Source organism: Carcharodon carcharias, chromosome 1 (genome assembly GCF_017639515.1).
Source record: "Carcharodon carcharias isolate sCarCar2 chromosome 1, sCarCar2.pri, whole genome shotgun sequence".
Taxonomy (NCBI): Eukaryota; Metazoa; Chordata; class Chondrichthyes; order Lamniformes; family Lamnidae; genus Carcharodon; species Carcharodon carcharias.
Window position 1 is genome coordinate 101,485,823 of NC_054467.1, and position 24,686 is coordinate 101,510,508.

At 41.9% G+C, this 24,686-nt stretch overlaps 1 protein-coding gene across 3 annotated transcripts in view; it reads right to left on the bottom strand.

The window, feature by feature from the left end:
- Positions 1-13,591: 13,591 nt before the first annotated feature.
- The window catches only part of wdfy3 (WD repeat and FYVE domain containing 3), a 407,868-nt gene continuing 396,773 nt past the window's right edge, over positions 13,592-24,686 (bottom strand). For all 3 annotated transcript variants that reach the window (XM_041187506.1, XM_041187499.1, XM_041187492.1), the window contains 3 exons: positions 20,405-20,516; positions 16,800-16,997; positions 13,592-14,651 (listed from right to left, as the gene is read on the bottom strand). In XM_041187506.1, coding sequence (XP_041043440.1) covers positions 14,531-14,651; positions 16,800-16,997; positions 20,405-20,516 — 431 coding nt within the window. In that variant the 3' untranslated portion in view covers positions 13,592-14,530. The remainder of the gene's footprint in view (positions 14,652-16,799; positions 16,998-20,404; positions 20,517-24,686) is intronic.

A 24,686-nucleotide genomic window follows, 5' to 3' on the forward strand; every position in this document is an offset into this window, starting at 1 on the left:
TCCACTTGCCTATGTGAGTGCTGCTCCCACAACACTCAAGAAGCTTGACACTATCCAAGTCAAAGCAGCCACTTGATTGGCACCTCATCCACAAACATTTACTTCCTCCACCACTGACGCACAGTAGTAGCAGTGTGTACCATCTACAAGATGCACTGCAGGAACTCAACAAGCCTCCATTATAAGCACTTTCCAAACCCACAACCACTATCATCTAGAAGAACAAAGGCAACAGACAGATGGGAACACCATAACCTGGAATTTCGCCTCCAAATCACTCAACATCCTGACTTGGAAATATATCACAGTTCCCTTACTGTTGCTGGGTCAAAATCCTGGAACTCCCTTCCTAACAGCATTGTGGGTATACCTATACCACATGGACTGCAGCGGTTTAAGAAGGCAGCTCACCATCATCTTCTCAAGGGCAACTAGGGATGGGCAATAAATGTTGGCCCAGCCAATGAAGCCCACATCCCATGAATGAATAAAAAATAAAATAACAACACAAACACAAAAAGAGAGGTGTTACATGGAGAACAGCCATGGTAAAATTAAGAATTGAGAGATTGTATTCAAAACCTCTACTATCTCTTCTTTCAGCAGTGAAGTGTGTTTTCCAACAGGAACCAGTAACCTATCCAACTTGATCTCTGCCAATTCATTTTCTACAGCTTTAGCACCCCTATTTATCACACCTGTCATGACTCAGCGGGGATAGTGCACTGTAATATCAAGCCCCGCTGTTCCCGAGCTATGAAAAATTTGACCAAACCACCAGATTGCCCAACTCTACCTAACTGTTTAATTTAGGTTAACAGAATATGGTCACCAGCTTTGTAAACTTAATAAATAAATAACTGCTTATTGAACAAATTGTTTTTAACTAGTAGCAAAAGAAAGGAATATGAACTGCTAACCTCTAACACTATAACTTAGACTCTACCCCCTTAAATCCTTACACACACACAAGACACATAAGGCACACAAAACATGGATTTTAACGGGGGTAAAACAGTTCAATAGCACCAATATCAGAATACAGGATTCAATGGGTTGATTTTGATTGATGCCTTCCAAATTCCTTTCAGTTTTTGTTGATGACACAAGATGATCTTCCAGCACTTTCAGTATTTAGTTCACTGATTGAGTACTTGCCTTTTAATGTCTCTAACAGTGATTGTCCGCTTTGCCTCTTGACAGGGGTTTTCAGAGATAGCAGGTTATAGAGATATGAGAAGAAAAAGTCAGCTAGCTGTTCTTGTGGAATTACTGGAATCTTCCACACATAGGAGAAAGAAGTTTTAGGTCTTGTTCCTTTAGGCTAGGAGCTACTCTGCTGCACCATCCTTATACAAAATCTGGTCACCTGGTCAGGAGCCAATTAAAATGCTGTTGTCAGGCAGCTCCCTTGATCCAGGACTCCTTTCTGGCACCATCCTGTCTTTCATGGCACACTGTTCCAGGACTGCAACATTGTTCACATCTCTCATCCTTTTCCAGCGGACATGTCTTTCAAACTTCACCTTTTTAATCTTAACCCACAGTCCAACAGAAATAAAAATATATGTTCCTTACACGGCATCATTTATAAAACTGATGCCAAATATTTATTCATTGGCCCAAAAATTGCTGTCAAAATGACAGGCCAATAGTACTCACCAATATTTGTGTGTAACCTCAGGTGAGGGCAGATGTTTGCTTAAACACATAAATCTAAAAGTCACTTTGGAGATGCATCATTGTCACCAGCTCTGTGAAAATGGCATCTCATTGTCTGGCTCCTTATTCAAATGATTTGAGTGGCATGAAGTTTCTGTACTAGCAGACACGAATAGTAAATTCATCACATAACGCTAGGATCGTCAATTTCAGCCTAGACAATTGATTAACAGCAGGGCAAGTGCTAATCACTGTCAAACAATCCCTCTGTTATTGAAAATAAATGTGGAGGTTTTTTTATTCGTTCATGGGATGTGGGCATCACTGGCTAGGCCAGCATTTATTGTCCATCCCTAATTGTCTTTGTTCAGAGCAATTTTAAGAGTCAACCACATTGCTGTGGGTCTGGAGTCACATGTGGGCCAGACCAGGTAAGGACAGCAGGTCTCCTTCCCTAAAGGACATTAGTGAACCAGATGGGTTTTTATGACAATTGACAATGGTTTCATGGTCATAATTAGACTTACAGTTCCAGATATTTATTGAATTCTATTTTCCACCATCTGCTGTGGTAGGATTTGAACCCAGGTCCCCAGAGAATTAACCTGGGTCTCTGGATTACCAGCCTAGTGACAATACCACTACAGCACCACCTCCCCATTCTTTTAAATTTTAAATGGAGATTAAAAGATATTTTTGTCCATTTTCTTGGCCCACTTTCTGTCATTATTTCTCTCCCATTATTTCTTTCTGCATCAGAATTGACAGTGAGTTCACCCACCCTTCCACTTTCCTGTTCAGATCCTGCACTATTCATTTCACACTGCTTTAACATGATTGGTTGAGGAGATATACAATTGCTGCCTTGTTCACTCAGAAACCAGATTTCCTGTGCATGACCCTGCAACATTTCCATCTTGCACTTCCAGCAATTTGCAGCACTAATATGGTCAACATTAAATGGGCAAGGGCAGGTCCAACTATCTGCAGGCACTGTTCATTGGCCTACCACTGCAGAATTTGGGCTAACATCCCCGCCATACATAGATACATTAGACTCTCTTTCATCTGACTGGTCCGTATCTCCAAAACTGTTCTTTTGATTTTATATACCTAAAATTCCTTAGAATTTATTTTATTATTGCTAGCCTTTTTGCATAACCTCTTTCAACCATTCTAATCTTCCTCTTCACCTTCCCACAATAATTTTCTTTCATATTGCAAATCATAACCTTACCATATGCCACCTTTTAAAATTTCAGTACAATTTTAATTTATTAAATAAATTAAAATTTTTGGTGCATTCTTTTATCTGATAGGATGAATGCATATGTTGGACTCTCTTCATTTCACTTGACAATTTTACATTGCTGACCTATGAATGTGCTAGCATTTCGGTCTAGTTGTTTGTGCTTGGTCCGTTTTTGTCATGTTGGACCTTGCCTTTCTTCAGTCTAACACTCTTACCTTTGACTGTTATTCTTTTCTGCATCACTGAACCTAACTTGTGGTCACAATTTACCACCTGTCATCAGCTGCTTGCCCCATTTTGTTTTCCAGAACTAAATCATGTCATACTTCTTTCCTTCTTGTACTAGAAACTGATTTGAGAAACAGTCGTGGATTCATTCTAAAAAGCATTCCCCACTTGGATCACAGGAATTACCCTGAAGTCCATTTCAGGACAGTCAAAACCATCATATTGTCTTGTTCTTACATTTCTCTCTGAACTATCAGATCTCCATCACTATCTCAAACTCCACTCTTTGGTGGCCTGTAATGCACATTGAGAATTTAATCATTATTTTGCCTATTTCCTAACTCTAACCGTATGGATTCTATTGCTGGGGTAGAATCCTTTACTAACACTGCCAACCCACTGCCTTTTCCCCTTGTTGTCTTTCCTAAAAATATGAGAGCCAAGAATATTAAATTCCTAATCCTGTCCAAACTTATACCTTTGTTACTGTTCCTATATAACACTCTTCAGTAATTATTAATGCATCTAACTTTCCATTTTATTTTGACTCATCCACATATATACCACTCCATGCAAAGCGGGGAAGCAATAGCATAGTGGTATTGTCGCTTGACTAATCCAGAGACCCAGGGTAATTCCCCGGGTTCAAATCCCGCCATGACAGATGGTGATATTTGAATTCAATAAACAACAGCCTGATATCGTCAATCCTAATGTCCCAGACACCACCATCATCTCCTACTGGCAGGACAGTCCCAGCAGATGTGGTGGCACAGTTGGGAGGGAGTTGCCCTGGGAGCCCTCAACTTCAACTCCTGGCCTCATGGGCAAGGAAGCCTCCTGCTGATTACCACAAACTGCCCTCCCTCAGCTGATGAATCAGTGCTCCTCCTTGCGGAACAGCAATTGGAGGAAGCACTGAGGGTGGCAAGGGTGCAGAATGTATTCTGAAGTCCCTCATTCAATGTCCAGCACAAAGAGTGGCTCACCAGCACCACTACTGCCCGAGTCCTAAAGTACATAGCAGCTAGACTGGGTCTGCAACTCTGTGTGGGGAAAAACATGCTTGAACTCATCCTCATCAACTTGATGCCACAGATGCATCTGTCCATGACAGTATCAGTAGATGTGATCACCGCACAGTTGTTGTGGAGATGAAGTCCTGCCTTCACATTGAGGATATCCTCCATCGTGTTGTGTGGCACTACCGTTGTGCTAAATGGGGTAGATTTTGAAAAGATCTGGCAACTCAAGACTGGGAAACCATGAAGTGCTGTGGGCCATCAGCAGTAGCAGAATTGTACTCTAACACAATCTGTAACCTCACGGCCCAGCATATCCTGCACTACCATTACCATCAAGCCAGGGAATCAACCCTGGTTCAATGAAGAGTGCAGGAGCAGCACCAGGCATGCCTAAAAATAAGGTGTCACCCTGGTGAAGACTGCGTGCCAAACAGCATAAGCAGCATGTGTCACAGAGCTAAGCAATTCCACAACCAATGGATCAGATCTAAGCTCTGCAGTCTTGCCACATCCAGTCGTGAATGGTGGTGGACAATTAAATAACTCACTGGAGGAAGTGGCTCCACAAATATCCCCATCCTCAATGATGGAGAGGCCCAGCACAGTGGTACAAAAGATAAAGCTGAAGCATTTGCTACAACCTTCAGCCAGAAGTGCCAGGTAGATGATTCACCTCAGCCTGCTCCCTAGGACCTCATTGTCACAGAAGCCTGTCTCCAGCCAATTTGACTCACTCCACATGATATCAAGATAATGGCTGAAGGTACTGGATACTGCAAACCTATGGGCCCTGACAACATTCCGGCAATCGTCAACCAAATGTGCTGAGTGGATAATCCATCTAGGCCTCCTCGGGAGGTCCCAAGCATCTCGGATGCCAATGTTCAGCCCGTTTCAATTCGCCCCACGTGATATCAAGAAACGGCTGAAGGCACTGGATAACCCAAAGGCTATGGGCCTTGACAATATTCCAGCATTAGTATCGAAGGCTTGTGCTCCAGGACTTGCTGCGCCCCTAGCCAAGCTGTTCCAGTACAGCTACCACACTGGCATCTACCCGGCTATGTGAAAAATTGTCCGGTACACAAAAAACAGGACAAATCGAACCTGGCCAATTATCGCCCCATCGGTCTACTGTCAATCATCAATAAAGTAACAGAAAGGGTCATCAACAATGCTATCAAGCGGCACTTACTTAGCAACAACTGCTCACTGATGCCCAGTTTGGGTTCCGCCAGGGCCGCTCAGCTCCTGATCTCATTGGTTCAAACATGGTCAAAAGAGCTGAGCTCCTGAGGTGAGGTGAGGGTGACTGCCCTTGACACCATGGCTGCATTTGACCAAGTGTGGTGTCAGGGAGCCCTAGCAAATCTGGAGTCAATGGGAATTGGGGGAAACCTCTTCGCTGGTTGGAGTCATACATAGCAGGAGGGAAGATGGTTGTGGTTGTTGGAAGTCAGTCACCTCAGCTCCAGGACATCACTGCAGGAGTTCCTCAGGATAGTGTCCTCGGCCCAACCATCTTCAGCTGCTTCATCAATGACCTTCCTTCCATCATAAGGTCAGAAGTGGGGATGTTTGCTGATGATTGCAAAATGTTCAGCACCATTTGCGACTGCTCAGATACTGAAGCAGTTCATGTCCAAATGCAGCAAGACCTGGACAATATCCAGGTTTGGGCTGACAAGTGGCAAGTAACATTCATGCCACACAAGTGCTGGGCAATGCCCATCTCCAACAAGAGAGAATCTAACCACTGCCCCTTGATGTTCAATAGCATTACCATCACTGAATCCCCCACTATCAACATCCTGGGGGCTCCCATTGTCCAGAAACTGAACTGAACTAGCCATTTAAATACCATGCCTACAAGAGCAGGTCAGAGGCTAGGAATCCTGCAACGAGTAACTCACCTCCTGACTCTCCAAAGCTTGTCCACCATCTACAAGGCACAAGTCAGGAGTGTGATGGAAACTCCCCACTTGTCTGGATGAGTATAGCTCCCACAACACTCAAGAAGCTCGACACTGTCAAGGATAGAGCAGCCCACTTGATTGGAACCACATGCACAAACATTCACTCCCTCCACCACCGATGCACAGTAGCAGCAGTGTGTACCATCTATAAGATGAACTGCAGGAATTCACAAAGGCTGCTGAGACAGCACCTTCCAAACCCATGACCCACTACCATCTAGGAGGACAAGGGCAGCAGATAAATGGGAACACCACTACCTGGAAGTTCCTCTCCAAGTCACTCACCATCCTGACTTGGAAATATATTGCCATTCCTTCACTGGGTCAAAATCCTGGAACTCCCTCCCTAACAGCATTTTGGGTGTATCTACACCACATGGATTGCAGTGGTTCAGGAAGGCAGCTCACCACCACCTTCTCAAGGGCAACTAGGGATGGTCAATAAAAGCTGGCCCAGACAGTGAAGCCCACATCCTGTGAATGAACAAATAAAACATTCCAGGTTTTTTGGAATGTTAATCTTCACTGTTTTCCCTAATTACAGTTTTTAATATGCTTTGTGTCAAATATAATTTTTTTCTCTCTTAATGTCTCAAAAGTTTCTTTCCTGCCCTTTCTCCCTTTGATAATATTCTCAATACTTCAACCAGGCCTTCTGGTTTTATTACAGTGGTATTATTAATCCTACTTCCTCTCCTCGCTCAACTGTACACTTACCTCACACCCTGCCATTTTGATTCAGATGAAGAATTCCTTCAGTGTAACCTTCTCTTTTGTCACAACTCACTCCAGTGCTCGAAGACCATTATGAACTTTGTCCTCCTGATGAGTTGACCTTCCTAGTCTTAGCAGATAGATCAGAAAAAAATCTGAAGATAACAGAGGTTTTATTTTTCAATTTAGTGCCCAGTACCTTGAATTCCCTCTGCATAACCTCTACAATACTTCTACCCATGTCACTGGATCCAACATAATGTTTGGCTACAGTCCCATCTTTTCAGAACTCTTTCCACTCATTAACTGTCTCCTTCACCCACCAGCCAAGGAGGCAACACATAATTCACAGCTCTGTTGGAGTCATACAGACTCGAAACGTTAACTCTGTCTTCCTCTCCACAGATGCTGTCAGGCCTGCTGAGCTTTCCCAGCAATTTTTGTTTCTGTTGTAGGCAACACATAATTTGGATTCCTAATTACATCTGCAAAAATAAAATCGCCAAGGATCCCTTATAGACTGCCTGTGTCACACTTCCCATTATAATTCTTTGCTCCACAGCGCCATATTGGGCTGGATTAATTGCAGCCCATTACAGTAGGAATCATGATGGCCGGGCCCACTTAACTGTGAGAAAGGTCCCACGTCATTGTCCTGGTGGCAGGAGAACCCCCCCCCCCCCACCCCCGATTAAGTCAGAGGGCAGGAAGGGCACATGTGGAATTTCTGGCCACATGGAATAAGCCAATTGACATCTCTTATCCCTGCAGCCACTGCTATTTCATGGTACCTCTGGGAGTTAATGGAGCGACACGGTTTTCCTGCACATTTGGAGGGTTATCCAGCAAATTTGCCAGTGGAGTCCTGGGAACTGGGCTGTTGGGGGGGGGGGTCCTTCATTATCATGTGATGATGATGATATTAGATGTCCATTGCCTGAAATTAATAGAAATCTATATAAAATTGAGGGGGGACTAATCAGGGTGTTAAAAAACCCCTTAAACATTAGGAAAAGGAGTGGACCAGCCAACTCCGCCATTCAATTAAATCATAGCTGGACAGTCTCTCAAGTGCGTCTAATTCGTTTGCTGTGTGCGGCTAAGCATTTTAAAAATAAATGTTGCTTGTGCACAGCCTATTGTTCCCTATGCGGCACATTCACAATTGTTGCATGGCTGTGCAACCACGCAGTTTAGAGGGAACGTTGCTCAAAGTCCATTTGCTCATTCTGTAACCTGTGACATCCTCACCCAACACAAAATTATCAATCTTTGTCTTGAAAGTCTCATCCCTCCCACTAAAAGAATTTCCTGGAAAGAGAATTCCAGGTTTCTGGTAGCTTTTTCTTTATTACCTTTCTTGATTATGCTCCTAAATGGTCTAGTTCTAACATTAGGGCTGTGCTCTCCTCATTCTTGGCCCCATCATAAGGGAATTCATGGGAAAAAAACAAGAATCTCTTCTACTGAGCAATATGACAGCAATTGATATGGAAAAAAAGAGCTGAGATGCAGTTACAAAGAAAACTTGTGTTTTGTGCTTTGGGAAACAGAAAGGGAGTGAAGGAATTCCATTTGAACAAAAGTCACTGCTAAAATTATGGCACCTTAAAGTCACAGAATCAGAGTACAGAAGAGGCCCTTCAGCCCATCGAGTCTGCACCAACACATGAGAAACACTTGACCTAGCTACCTAATCCCATTTACCAGCACTTGGCCCATAGCCTTGAATGTTATGTTGTGCCAAGTGCTCGTCCAGGTGCTTTTTAAAGGATGTGAGGCAACCCGCCTCCACCACCCTCACAGGCAGTGGATTCCAGACTGTCACCACCCTCTGGGTAAAAAGGTTTTTCCCCACATCCCCCCTAAACCTCCTGCCCTCACCTTGAACTTACGTCCCCTCGTGACTGACTCTTCAACTAAGGGGAACAGCTGCTCCCTATCCACCCTGTCCATGCCCCTCATAATCTTGTACACCTCGATCAGGTTGCCCCTCAGTCTTCTCTGCCCTAGCGAAAACAATCCAAGTCTATCCAACCTCTCTTCATAACTTAAATGTTTCATCCCAGGCAACATCCTGGTGAATCTCCTCTGCATCCCCTCCAGTGCAATCACATCCTTCCTGTAAGTGGTGACCAGAACTGCACACAGTACTCCAGCTGTGGCCTCACCAAGGTTCTATACAACTCCATCATGACCTCCCTACTTTTGTAATCTATGCCTCGATTGATAAAGGCAAGTGTCCCATTTGCCTTTTTCACCACCCCACTAACATGCCCCTCTGCCTTCAGAGATCTGTGGACACATACACCAAGGTCCCTTTGTTCCTCAGAACTTCCTAGTTTCATGCCGTTCATTGAATACCTCCTTGTCAAATTACTCCTTCCAATGTGTATCACCTCACACTTTTCAGGTTAAATTCTGCCACTTATCTGCCTGTTTGACCATACTATATCTTCCTGTAGCCCAAGACACAGCCTCACTGTTAACCACCCAGCCAATCTTGGTGTCATCTGCAAATTTAGTAATCCTACCCCCAACAAAGTAATCTATGTTGTTTATATAAATGACGAATAATTGGGGACCCAGCACAGGTCCCTGTGGTATGCCACTGGCTTCCAGTCACTAAAGCATCACCCTCTGTCTCCTACAACTAAGCCAATTTTGAATCCACTTTATCAAATTACCCTGTATCCCATGTGCATTTGCCTTCTTTATAAGTTTCCCATGTGGGACCTTATCAAAGGCTTTGCTGAAATCCATATAAACTACATCAACTGCACTACCCTCATCTACACAACTGGTCACCTCCTCAAAAAATTCAATCAAATTTGTTAGGCATGACCTCCCTCTGACAAAGCCATGCTGACTATCCCTGATCAAACCTTGCCTCTCCAAGTAGAGATAGATTCTCTCCTTCAGAATTTTCTCCAATAGTTTCTCTACCACTGATGTGAGACTCACTGGCCTGTAGGTCCCTGGTTTATCTCTACAACCCTTCTTAAATAGTGGAACCACATTAGCTGTTCTCCAGTCATCTGGCACCTCTCCAGTGGCCAGGGAGGAATTAAAAATTTGGGTCAGAGCCCCTGCGATCTCCTTCCTTGCCTCACCCAGCAGTCTGGGACACAAGTGGTTAATTTTCCTAGGTAGAAAGGAAGGATTTGAATTGTTTCTGGCAGGAATCAAATTTAAAATGAATTTATGCTTATGATTTCACATTCCTATTCGCAAGGAGAAACCGAACAGATGATCAGCATCTCTACAGTGAAAGAAATAATGAATATCCTTCAACATAATCTATTGACCAATATTCGTTTGCTTTGGGATGACTTACCTAGTCTCCATCTCAATATTGAATCACATATTGCAGTTACCATGGGGAGGGGTTGAACATCAAATCACTGAAGTTTACTGATTGAAACATGTACAAAATATTTCATCTTATTCAGTACTTTGTTTTTAGAACAGTTAGTAGTCATTTGTTAAAGGTCGCATGTTTTTTAGGAATGGGGCTAAACATAAATTTCACACAAGCTACAAATTCAGTTGGTGGTGGATAAAAGATAAACGAATATTGCAGAAAATTAGCAACAAAGAACATAAATACCAAACCTACACAATAAAAAGAAACTCCTTTATTGACAAAGTACTCAAAATATCTATGGGGAGAATTTTCTTCTCACTAGGCAAGCGGGTCGGGCGTGGGCACGGGGCCGATCGGCACCCACGATCAACTGTGTGCTGCCATTTTACATGGGCGGGTCAATTAAGCGCTACCTGTGTGGATGGGGGGGGGGAAGATGGAGAATTGGAGCCTGCGCTCTTTTGCCCATGCATGTGAAATGGCGCAGAAATCTCCCTGAGGCACAGAGCTGCCTCAGGGAGATTAAATCCAAAATGAGAATTTTTAATAAAGATAAAAAATAATTTACACATGTCCCCTCATGTGACAGTGTCACATGAGCTGGGACATGTTTATGAAATGTATAAAAAGTATTTATTAATTTAATAGGCCCTTCATGAAACTTCATCCTGCCTGTGGATGAGGTTTCATGAAAAACGCGAAGGCCGACTGGGCTCTTTGCCTGCCACCAACCTTAAGGATAGATGGGCAGCCCTGTCAAATTGCTTAATTATTTTATTAATGGCCTTAACAGGCCTTTGACAGTTCGGCGGGCGCACAGTTGACTCTGGTGTGTGCCCACCGAATGAAAGATCAGAATGATGCGTGGTGACGTCGGGACATACACCCGACATCTCTGGGTGTCATTTTACGTGTCGGCATGCAGGGGACGGCCCCCTGCACGCCGAGCAGAAGATGCTGCCCTATGGGTAAACTTACCTGGTAATACTGCATAATTCACTATTCATTATACACCTATTATTATACCAAATAGGCCCTTGGTTAATTTAAGCCAGTAATCCAATCATGAGCTGCTTCATTCAGTTTCACATCTGAAGCCAGATCCTGGGTGTCTAGAACCTTCTACTGATAAATGTCTAGTAACTGTGAAATTCCTCAACAGTTACACACAATGTTTGTTTAATTGAGCTCAGAGTCCTCAGTATTTGCTACAAGATTCTTACAATACTTGCATATTGTGCACTCTCCGACGTTTTTCTTAATAATTAAAAGAGAATATGAATAGGACATGTTACATGTGCTTCCACTGATACTCTTCACCTTGGAGGTACAGCATTGTACTCTGTTGTACCTCAAGTAGATTGTGTAATGATCAGACAATAATATTAGAACTTTAGTAATTTATACCACAGATAAAGATGTTTCCAAAATGGATCTCACATTCATGAAAGCAAAAATAACAAATGACGAAGTAACAAACTACTAATGTTTGCTGTGATCTTAAAGCATTAAACAACGTTTGGTGGTAAATAGCAGGTATTTATTTAAATGAAAAAGTTTAGTACCAGAACTTGTCTCTATTGCATTAGTTACATATGCATTTGTGTGACTGTAGCTCTTTTGCATTAAAGACAAATATACAATGAACATTCAGATACCACAGTTTACACACTAATATAATGCATCAGTCTAGCACAGGAACCACCAAAACAAGGATTTCAGTTCTCATATATAGTACAAAAATCCCACTCCAGTTCAGCCAGTTTTCTTCATTTCAGATTCATTACTGTACAGATAATGGTCATCTGGGGAGGGAGGGGTACAGATAATTGATTAATATATTAAACACAACAAAAGAAGTGGAAAACAATATACATTTTACTGACACAAAAAGTCAGCTGTGTTAATCATGCAACAAGTAACAAAACTTGCTGAAATTAAAAATACTTCAAAAACAGTATAATTGCATAAATATTATACAGTTCATTTACTGTAAAGAAATGCTGTTTTAAAATGATTGAGAAAATGTATATCATAAAATGATTTCTACCAGTTTTATACACAATAGCAAGGTGCAAAATCATTTTTTGTAACTTTTAGTATCGATGTAGACAAGTGTTGCCCTTTAGCAGCAGGTTCTACTATTGTAAGCATGACAGTACAAATTGCACAATACATTATACAGATAAGTACACATGAATAATGTGTTTTACAAGAAGGGGAAAAGGGAAGATGAATATGTTAGTTATGCACAAAGAGTATATTTGCTACAACATGGATTGCTCTAAGTGCTTTCTACAGATTATGATATCGTACATGTTGATATGCTCATCACAATTTTAACACACAAAAAGGTTCATTTCAAATAAACATGAAGATGAGTTACCCTCCTAAGAGGTGATCCTTGCATTGGTAGCAGCATTTAACGGGAAAAGAAACGTTTACTGCCCACAGTACCACTGCAATAGGGCAAGTGGCCTTTAACAGCCAATGAATCCACAATCTAATCTGATTCCCAGAGACCCTCACTATACCTAACACATTAACAACTACCAGTAGTTGCTTCATTGCTCCAGTCAATGTGCTTACAGACATTGGCTGTTATTTAACAGCAACATTTTTTGACAGCTAATATAAAATACTGAGGTCCATTATAAATGTGCTCTGTAAATGGAACTGACTGTAGTATTTTCCTTTTTGTATGTCATGTTTTTTTCAAGAAATTACTACCTGGAGCATCATGCCAGCTGTCAGAGTCCATAAACACTGAACTGACTGGTACAACATTTATTAGCAATTTGATCAACAAAACATGTAGAAACCATTTTCTGAAATAAATTCACTGCATGGCTATTAAAGGTCAGCTGGACAAACAAGATCACTGAATTGCTGTGACACATTGTGCTGTAATTTTAATAAGTTGAGAAAGATCTAGGAATTTAAAATGGCGTGTTTTACACTCTGCAGTGAAGATTCTATCGCAGGGTTCATTCAATGACTGCAGCCTAACATGTCTCCTTGCTTTACCACCATATGACACTGGATATATTCTTAAATAACATATGGTTTTAAATGATGCTGCTTGACTGTATTATGAACTAATGCGCCATATATTGGTGTACAGAGAAAATACTGCTTTTATACTTGCTGGTCTAGAATACATCAACATTTTGTAAACAGCTTGAATAAGGTAGAAATGCATCTACTCAAATTAGAATAGTATGACTTTTAATTTATTTCAGATTTCACTTTACCCTGTTTGCAGTGTACTGAGCTTGGTGGAACAGAATTTAATGGTAAGGAAGTCACCAGGTTTATTTTCTTGCTTCCCCACCCACCCCTCTTCTCCCAGCCCTACCCCACCCCACACACACCTCAAAGCACACATGCGAAAACAAAGTCTTGCATCGTAGTAGTGCAATGGTGAAAGTACCACTTGCATTTCAAGCATTGCAAGTGTCCTATTGCTCCTAAAAAGAATAGGGTTGAATAAGTGTTTGTTAGAACACATTTACTAATGTTATAGCAGGTGAATATCCCCAGATAAATTTTAGTATTTTCAAGAAAGCATGAACATCAAGGAAGCTGTTATTCTGAAAACAGATGGGCAGAATGACTGGTTTGAAACTGCTGCATGCCCCTTTTTCCTCAATACTGTGAGCTTATGTAATGGAGTAAACAAATAAACTCACAAATCCATTATTGTTTCAATCTAACAATAACTAAAATGGAAAAATACACAATGCAAGGTATGAATGCAATTTATAATGATTAGCGTTTGCACATTTTCATTAACTCCTAAAATAGTTACTGAGTGATGCTGGACACAACTATTGATTTCTTAAATCACACAATTAGTGGTTATAGTAGGACATCTTGTAACAGGCATTTCAGAAGTTCCTCTCGTTAAAAAGGCCATTACAACTATTTACACTATAAACAAATAGGATTCTTGCGAAGGTGGCAGATTTACATCTAAAATCTTACAAGCCACTAGTTCCATGAATATGGGCGACATTATCAAGATGTTTGAAGGATGGTTTAAGTCCAGAACTACCAAAATCATACTCTCAGCATATTGCAGAACATTCAAACCATCTATGAGTTAGATAGAGAGATGAGCACATAACTGCAAGGCAAGTGATCCCTTTCTATTCAGTATATTACAGTGCTTCAACACAGTACAAAGAAATTTATGTAAACTCTTTTTTTCTCCCCACAAGACTTCTTTTTGCATAAAATCATTTGAAATAGCTGGGAGTAACAATGATTCTGCTTGTCTGGTCACTGATAAATCAATGACTTGCTAGTTCCTGGAGTACTCCTCAGCTCCCTTCTCCTGCTGCAGGTTGTAATAACAATTCTGACAGACACGGACTGGTGAGGAGATTTTCAAGCGCCTGATCTCAGACTGAAATCGACTACACCTGTAATATAAAATAAAGTAGAATCTGTAGCTAATGCAACCAGTTCTTAAAAAAAAATTGTCCAAAAATTAGTGTTACAAACATTCAAAGATCATCTTTAGGGTATGCAGAGCAAAAGATGGATCTGAGTTGGCATTGGATTACTTAACAAAATGAGGGCCTGAAAATCAATCCTTGCATTCTTGACAAAAGACAAAGAGTTACCTGTCAATGATCTCTTTTATTGACTGTAACCAATATTAGATTACCACTGAAAAGTAGTTTTTCATATATTTTGAACACAGTTCAACTCACATACATTAAATGAACACCCCTTCATGCAACAGAAGAACAGTTAAGGATCTTTAACAGTTTTGCTCTTAAATGCAACAATCTCAGGTGGTCTTTCTAATTCCCTTTTTATAAAAGGCCTTGTCTTGAATTACATTTTAAGTTTTCCCCAGGAAGAGAAAGTAGGATCAAATAATGTGAGAATGTAACATTCCAGGCAAGAAGTTTATCAGGAAACAACAGGTTTTGTTTAGTTAGAAGAGAACACAGAAGCAGGAAGGAGGGAATTTTATACATGATGGTCGAATGAAGAACCATAGAAATGTTGGTACAGGAGGAAGCAATTCACCACCTTGCAGTGCTAGTGCTAGAAAACCATACCTAGGAGAAATAAACTTATAGTCCGCTCATTTTATTCAACTTCCGTATATATTAAAATATCTCAAAGAAGTGTGATGAAAGTTGGAAGCAGAATTCTCTGGATTAGAGTTATTAAAACCAGTCTAGAAATTCAGAACACATTCATCAAGATAACAGTGCTCAACTGGTAAAGATGTTCCATACAGCTAGCTTCTAATCTTGCATGATGACGCACAAGGTAACTGCAAGCTAACTTGAATCGCCTCGAATGCTAGGCACTTCTACAAATGACATGCTTTGAATAACCCCACCAAACTCAACAGCTTTCTCAAACTTGGAATTACAATCTACACAAGCAAAACATTACAGACAGGATTTTACAGGTGGTGCGGTTCCTCTGAGGAATGTTAAATTATTTGAGACAGGCCTCCCATCCCCCTCTGGGAAGCAAGATCCCCCTCCGAGAGTTGCTGGCCAACTGATTGGTTGACAGCTCTCTGGTCTCGGCAGCGCCACCAGCACAGGGAGAGGTGGTCACTGCTGCGACTGCACTCAGTCCTAAAAGAAGAAAAACCAGGAGCTGAATGACAGGTAAGTTGTAGGAGTTCAGGGGAGCAGGCCCCTGGCAAAACGGGTAGGCAGACATTGAGGAGGCCTATGATCGGAAAGGGGGGGCCTTGCGTATGAAGCACTCTGCCACCCCCACCCCCCAATTTCCCCACCTGAGGTCCAAGTAGGATTTCCACCTGTTGCCAACCTCCTCCCGCAGCCAAAAAATTGTGGCAGAGTACATTAATTGGCCAATTAAAGGCCTCAATTGGTGTGAGGGCAGACAGGCTGCCCCCTACCTCACCCACCACCTGCTAAAGCACAGACAGGTCAGGGGCAGGTGGGTAGTGATGAGAAAGATAGCGACAGAATTTTAAAGGTACCACCCCACTCCAGCAAACCTATCCATAGGGGGCCATAACATTCCACCTTATGTGTTTGGGTTTAAATAAGAGCAGTAATGTTAAAAATTTAGAAGGAAATCAGATTATCTGATATGTGTAACCAATTTATTGTGGTGAACACAACTAGATGTAAATACCAGTACAAGTCTACTGTCTTGGGGAGTAGGGAAGGGGGAAATTACCTTTAAGATGCATCCTAACAGGTTGTCTTCAGTCACTGGGCTGCCCCCAGGATCTGATAAGACACTCTGACCTGCACCAATTTTTGCATCAAGTTTCTACAGGTACTCCTACATTTGGATGTCCAATGGTGGAAAAGCTGACAAAATTTGCGCTTTATATTGTTATCCCACAGAATCATCAGAAACCTTTAGTATTTTATTACTCAATTACCACACAGCAATCTAAATCTAGACTTAATGTCGAGGTGTTGGTGCTGATAATGTAACATATTAAAGCTCAGCTGTAACTGTACTTCATCAGATTTAAAGACAGTAAATGGCTCATGATGGAACAGACATCAAATAGAACATCCTAAATTTATGCAAAACTTATTATCTCTTACTTTTGACAGAAGAGCTGCCCACAGTTTCTGCAGTGATGCCGTCTCTCAGTCAGGGAGAAGCGCACTGAACATCCTAAACAACAGTCGCCTCCATCATCTTTAATCCAGTGGTCAGCAACTGCCCTCCCTGGCTGGTCACTCACTGACCAGCTAAACACCCGCCCTCGTGCATCACCTATCAGAACTTTACTGTGATCCCTGCAGGAAAAGAAACAAAATGGGGTGACCAAAATGACTGCATTAATCGAGTTATTGGTCCAATTAACATGCTAAATTATAAAAAGTGTTTTGAAAATCTGAAACATTTTCAATTAGGCATAATTTCAATGGCCATTTTAACCTATTCAATAAAGCTTTTCATTCAACAGTAGATTGTAATTGTAAATAACATGAAAATGAACTGAAAGCTACATGTATAAAGTGAGATTTAGGAGGGAATTCTTTATCTGATCTTTTTACCACTGCTCCTTGTCTTAACTGCTACTGTAAGGCTCAAGAGACAATTAAGAATAATACTACTGAGCACAACTATTATACAAAAATATTCACACTAAGTAAATGCAAATTGTTTTAAAATCACTTTTTCCTTATTTTTTCTTCTACGTATTATTTCTTTCTTTTTAATTTCTCCCCTTGACTTTAGTTCTCTAAGTCTATATGGCCACTTTTGAGAGATTATGGGCCATGTGGCTTAAAATCTGTCTCTGGTTGATAATGAAGCTGTGTTCTTTTGCCCAATCAGTAGATGGAAGAGTAAAATTTCACTTGATCATATCATTAGAGTGATAGCCAGGTGTATTATGGATAATTCATCAAACTCCATGAAGTAAAAAAAACACAGGACAAGTTAACCTATCAGCAATAGAAGGAATGACCAAAATGAATTACCTATAGCTGCAAACAGGGATTGGGTTTCTGTGTACTCAGAATAGATTTTACCACCAAAATAAAATCAGTACTTCAAATGTTCAAATGGAATCCAATATCTAATGGAAGGAAGTTACTTTTAAACTTCAGATATTTAGCTAATCTCAGCCCTGATGGCAATAAGTTGGTAATACAGGTACAGTAACATGGTGGTTCTGGATTTGCAAGCTGAGATTGTTAGTTCAAAACTGAATTGTGAAGTCACCTTTAATAAATCTGGTGCTTTGCAGGCTGCTCTGGGGGAAGCCCGAAAGCTGCTGGGTTATTGTAAAAACCTAACTGGGAACAAAGCCGCACCTGTTTGCGGTCTGGACTACAAGTAACTCCAACCCCACAATATGTGGCTGTCTCTGAAGTGGCCAGTTGGAAAAACAATCACTGCAGAATGCCTAGCATCATCTTCTGAAGAAAAGAAATGTGCAGTAGATGTCACACTGACTATATCTTGAGTGCAAAAAAATAAACATTAGCCATGAGTGGCCTCAGAGAGGGAAATCCAGCAATCAGGGCTCCCTGTCATGATCATGATCCAGTAATCCTACAGAAAGAAGCATGGATTTTGGGCTTGGATACAATGAATGCAGCGTTCTGCATTCTTTCCCCACTGATAACATATGAACCTAATGAATGATCACCTGGCAAAGGTAATGGAGGGTCTCCATAACTTTACCCTAGAGTGCTTTCAGGAGATGAAAAAATATCAGAAGACAGAAATATTTAAGATAAAAACTTCAGTTATCAGGATGATTATGAACATGCAAACCAATCCATACAAATCCTTGTGTGTCCACTGTGTCAAGATGTATGATTTCTGTATTATATTTTTATGCGAGTTTACATAGTGAAAATAGTTTTGAAAACTAGCTTCAAACAATTGCATTTCTAAGGGAAGCTAAGTGTATCAGTAGCATAAGGACTGCAGCTAGGTTATCTGGATGAAGCTCTGATAGCCTTTGAATTCAAGCTCATCAAATTCCCGATCCTCTGAAGGGCTAAGTATATTACAGGGTGAATTCTGTCATCTTGTTCCTCCAGTAATCCAGTTAGAGAATCAAGACCATGACATTGTTTCTCCAATTCACACACTCCTTCAGGATATATATATATTAATGACCTAGATTTGGGTATACAGGACACAACTTGAAAGGGGACACAAAACTTGTAAGAATTGTGAACTGTGAGGTCAATAGTGAATGACTTCAGGAGGCTATAGACAGGCTGGTTGAATGGGCAGATTAAACCTAATGCTGTGAAGTGACATATTTTGGTAGGAAGAATGAAAAGAGGCAATATGAAATAAAGGTGCAATTTTAAAGACGGTGTGGGAACAGAGACCTGGGACCATATGTGCACAAGTTGTTGAAAGTGGCAAGGCAGGTTGAAAAAGCATAAAGGCATACAAAATGCAGAGTTTTATATATAAAGACAGAGTACAAAAGCAAGGAAGTTACATTGATTCTTTATAAAAGGCTGGCTGGGCCTCAACTGGGGTATTGTGTCCAATTCTTGGCACTACACTTTATGATATCAAGGCTTTAGAGAAAAAAACTACGACAATAGTTCCAGGGATGAGGGATTTCAGCTGTGTGGATGTATTGGAGCAACTGGGGCTGTTCTCTTTATAGAAGAAAAGGCTGAGAGAAGATTTGATAGAAGTGTTCAAAATCATGAGGGGTCTAGACAGAGTGGATAGAGAGAAACTGTTACAATTGGCCAAGGGGTCGAGAAGCAGAGGACACCGATTTAAGATGAATGACTGAAGAACCAGCAGCGACATGAGGAAAATCTTTTTACGAAACGAGTGGTTAGGATTTGAAATGCACTGCCTGACACTATGGTGAAGGCAGGTTTAACTGTGGCTTTCAAAAGGGAATTGGATATGGATTTGCAGCACAAAGGTCTAGAAAGCGGGACTAGCTGATTTGGTCTTGCAGAAAGCCAGCACAAAGATAATGGGCCAAATGGCCTCCTGTGCTGCAACCATTCTATGAATCTAAGTGGACCATCAGAAACCCAGGGATTACAGTTCATATCTTATCCGCTCAAGCGTTCAAAATAGCTAAAATCTTGCTCGCCTGACCATTGAGAAGAAATCACTTCATCATCAATTGGATTTGTACCTAAATAAAGACAGCCATGTAGTAGATGAGCAGCCTCCCTGCTTAATATTGTCTGAACCATGAGGGAGCTTTGCATGAGTCCCATCTTCCAAAAGAAACCCAGAAATTAACGGAACAAACTGCAAATAAAGAATCTGCCAATGGACAGGTCTTGCTACAATAAAAAGCCTTCTACTGAAGGGGAAAACAGAGATACTGCTCACAGAAAATAAAAATGTAAATGCTGGAAATCTTAAAATAAAAATGAAAATAAATAAACAGTCAGTCTATGTACAATACTATATGGTATGAGAGCTGTCCTTTATAGCCCTATGAAAAGGGTTTCTTCAGGCTGACCTTGCCACACTACAAGTTCACCATCCACCAAGAGACACTGTTGGCAGAGGTTGAGGAAAGATCTACAGTTCCAGATTAAAGGTCTAGCCTATAATTTTGGCTTTGGCTGACTGGGGTCATATGGAAGGAAGACTTCTCATTATAAGGTCTGGAATGGTGGACCAAATTCAGAATTTAAATAGAACTTGCTTTAAATGGATTTGATTTACTAACAATACTCACTTTGAAATGCCTAATGCAGTGATTTCTGCAGGGTGACAATTGTCTTTTCGATCAAACGCAGTATGCATAGTTAACTTGCTTCGAAACACCAACTGTCGCTCCCATCTGTATCCTGAAACCAAAAAGAATATCACTTGCATTCATGGACTCACAATAGAAAATATAACCTGTTATTTGTAGGTCAGAGTATAAGCAGTATTTATGACGATGTAAATCTTTTTTTATTATTCGTTCATGGCATGCAGGGCATCACTGGCTAGGCCAGCATTTATTTCCCATCCCTAATTTTTTTTTTAAAAGAGTCAACCATTTTGGGTCTGGAGTCACATATAGGCTAGACCAGGTAAGGACAGCAGATTTCCTTCTCTAAAGGGCATCAGTGAACCAGATGGGTTTTTACAGCAAACTGTTGCAGTTAAGCTATTTTAAATGCCCCAGTTCACTTAAACAGTAGTGTTATTACTTTCAGTTATAGTGAAACCTAAGGTTTAAAATGATAGAAATCTAAAGCACAGGATGCTGCCATTTGGCCCATTGTAGCTATGCTGGCTCTGTGAAAGAGCTGGCCAATTTATCCCCACGCCACATCTTTTACTCCATAATCCTGTGCATTAGTCCTCTTCAGGGACATGTCCAATTGCTTTTTGAAAGTTCCGATAGAATTTGCTTCCATCACTCTTTCAGGTACTGTGTTCCAGTTCCTAGTAACCATCTGTGTGAAAAAAACTTACCCTATAGTGCTTTTGTCAAGTATTTTAAATCTCTGGTTACTGACCTATTTGCCAGAGGAAATGGTTTCTCCCCATCTGCTCCATCAAAATTTTCATTATTTTAAATGCCTCTATAAAATCTCCCATAATCGTCTCTGCTCTAAGAATAACAATTCCAGTTTCTCCAATCTCTACCCTTAACTGAACATAAGTGCATTACTTAGCCCCTGGAAATGTTCATACAGGTGCATAGAAACGGGTGCTTCCATTTGGAATTGAACAATTATTTTACGGTCAGTTATACTACACAGTGAATCAATGCATTTCATAAAAAAGAACACCCTGCCTAAGAAGATAAAAGCAAAATACTGCGGATGCTGGAAATCTGAAACATCTGTCACTTGCTTGTCCTGCTTTCTACTCTTAATTCTACCATTAGCACATCCTTTAGCTAATATCACCACTGTCAACACCCCTTTGTCCTTTTGTCAATGACTTCTCTGGCAATTTCTTCTTTGCCTCCACCTATCACTGGCCCTCTATCCAGCTCCACCTGTCCCACCCCCCTCAAACAGCTTTAATTTCACCTCATTTCTATTTTTTCTTTAGTTCTGATGAAGAGTCATATGGACTCGAAACATTAACTGTCTTCCTTTCTGCAGATGTTGTCAGACATGCTGAGTTTTTTCAGCTATTTTTGTTTTTGCTGCCTAAGAGGATATTGCTTACACTAAGAACAAAAACTTCAAGAATAAGGTGGTCAGAGGAAGCTCTGTCGAACCTGCAAAGTCCACCTTTCTAACATCTGGGGGCTAGTGTAAAAATTGGGGGAACTGTCTCACAGGCTAGTCAAGCAACAGCCTGACATAGTCATCCTCGTGGAATCATATCTTACAGATAATGTCTCAGACTCCACCATCACCATCCCTGGGTATATCTTGTCCTACCAGCAGGACAGACCCAGCAGAGGTGGCAGCACAATGATATACAGTCAGGAGGGAGCTACCCTGGGAATCCTCAACATCGACTCTGGATTCCATGAAGTCTCATGGCATCAGGTCAAACATGGGCAAGGAAATCTCCAGCTAATTACCACGTACCGCTCTTTCACAGCGAGTAATCAGTGTTCCTCCATGTTGAACACCACTTGCAGGAAGCACTGAAGGTGGCAATGGTGCAGAATGTTCTCTGGGTGGGGGACTTCAATGTCCATCACCAAGAGTGGCTGGGTAGCACCACTACTGACCGAGCTAGCCAAGTCCATAGTGACATAGCTGCTAGACTGGGTCTGCGGCAGGTGGTGAGGGAACCAAGAGGGAAAAACATACTTGACCTCATCCTCACCAAGCTGTCTGCCGCAGATGCAAGTATTGGTGGGAGTGACCACCGCACAGTCACAGTTATTGTGGAGACGAAGTCCCGCCTTCACATTGAGGACACCCCCCATTGTGTTGTGTTGTGTGGCACTACCACCACGCTAAACTGGATAGATTTCAAACAGATCTAACAGCTCAAGACTGGGCATCCATGAGGCGCTGTGGGCCAACAGCAGCAGCAGAATTGTACGCGAAACCAATTTGTAACCTCATGGTTTGGTATATCCCCCACTCTGCCATTTCCATCAAGCCAGGGGATCAATCCTGGTTCAATGAAGAGTGCAGGAGGGCATGTCAGGAGCAGTGCCAGGCATACCTAAAAATGAGGTGTCAACCTGGTGAAGCTATAAAACAGGACTACTTGTGTGCCAAACAGTATAAGCAGCAAGTGATAGACAGAGCTAAGCGATCTCACAACCAACGTATCAGAACTAAGCCATGCAGTCCTGCCACATCCAGTCGTGAATGGTGGTGGACAATTAAACAACTCACTGGAGGAAGAGGCTCCACAAATATCCACATCCTCAATGATGGAGGAATCCAGCTCATCAGTGCAAAAGATGGGGATGAAGCATTCGCAACAATCTTCAGCCAGAAGTGCCGAGTGGATGATCCATCTCGGCCTCCTCTGGAAGTCCCCAGCATCACAAATGCCAGTCTTCAGCCAATTCGATTCACTCCACATGATATCAAGAAACGGTCGAAGGCACTGGATATTGCAAAGTCTATGGGCCCTGACAACATTCTGGCAACAGTACTGAAGACTTGTGCTCCAGAGCTTGGCGCGCCCCTAGCCAAGCTGTTCCAGTTCAGCTACAACTCTGGCATCTACCCGGCTATGTGGAAAACTGCCCAGGTATGTCTTGTTCACAAAAAGCAGGACAAATCCAACCCGGCCAATTACCATCCCATCAGTCTACTCTCCATAATTAGTAAAGTAATGGAAGGAGTCATCAACAGTGCTATCAAGTGACACTTGCTTAGCAATGACCTGCTCACTGATGCCCAGTTTGGGTTCCGCCAGTGCCAATCAGCTACTGACCTCCTTGGTTCAAACATGGACAAAAGGGCTGAACTCCCGAGGTGAGACGAGAGTGACTGCCCTCAACATCAAGGCAGCATTTGACCGAGTGTGGCACCAAGGAGCCCTAGCAAAACTGGAGTCTATGTGAATCGGGGGAAAACTCTCCACTGGTTGGAGTCATACCTAGCACAAAGGAAGATGGTTGTGGTTGTTGGAGGTCAGTCATCTCAGCTCCAGGGCATCACTGCAGGAGTTCCTCAGGGAGGTTTCTTAGGCCCAGCCATCTTCAGCTGCTTCATCAATGACCTTTCTTCCATCATAAGGTCAGAAGTGGGGATGTTCCCTGATGATTGCACAATGTTCAGAACCATTCGCGACTCCTCAGATATTGAAGCAGTCCATGTCCAAATGCAGCAAGACCTGGACAATATCCAGACTTGGTCTGACAAGTGGCAAGGAGCATTCACGCCACACAAGTGTCAGGCAACGAACATCTCCAACAAGAGAGAATCCAACTGTTGACCCTTGATGTTCAATGGCATTACCGTCACTGAATCCCCCACTATCGACATCCTGGGGGTTACCATTGACCAGAAACTGAACTGGACTAGCCATATAAACACTGTGGCTATAAGAGCAGGTCAGAGGCTAGGAATCGTGCGATGAGTAACTCGCCTCCTGACTCCCCAAAGCCTGACCACATTTACAAGGCACAAGACAGGAGTGTGATGGAATACTCTCCACTTGCCTGGATGAGTGCAACTCCTAGAACACCAAAGAAGCTGGACATCATCCAGGACAAATCCGTCTGCTTGATTGGCACCACGTCCACCAACATTCACTCCCTCCAGCACTGACGCACAGTAGCAGCAGTGTGTACCATCTACAAGATGCACTGCAGGAATTCTCCAAGGTTCCTTAGACAGCACCTTCCAAATCCATAATCACTATCACCTAGAAGGACAAAGGCAGCAGATAGATGGGAACGCCACCATCTGGAAGTTCCCCTCCAAGTCACTCACCATCCTGACTTGGAAATATATTGTTGTTCCTTCACTGTCGCTGGGTGAAAATCCTGGAACTCCCTTCCTAATGCACTGTGGGTGTACCTACAGCACATGGAGTGCAGTGGTTCAAGAAGGCAGCTCACCACCACCTTCTCAAGGACAACT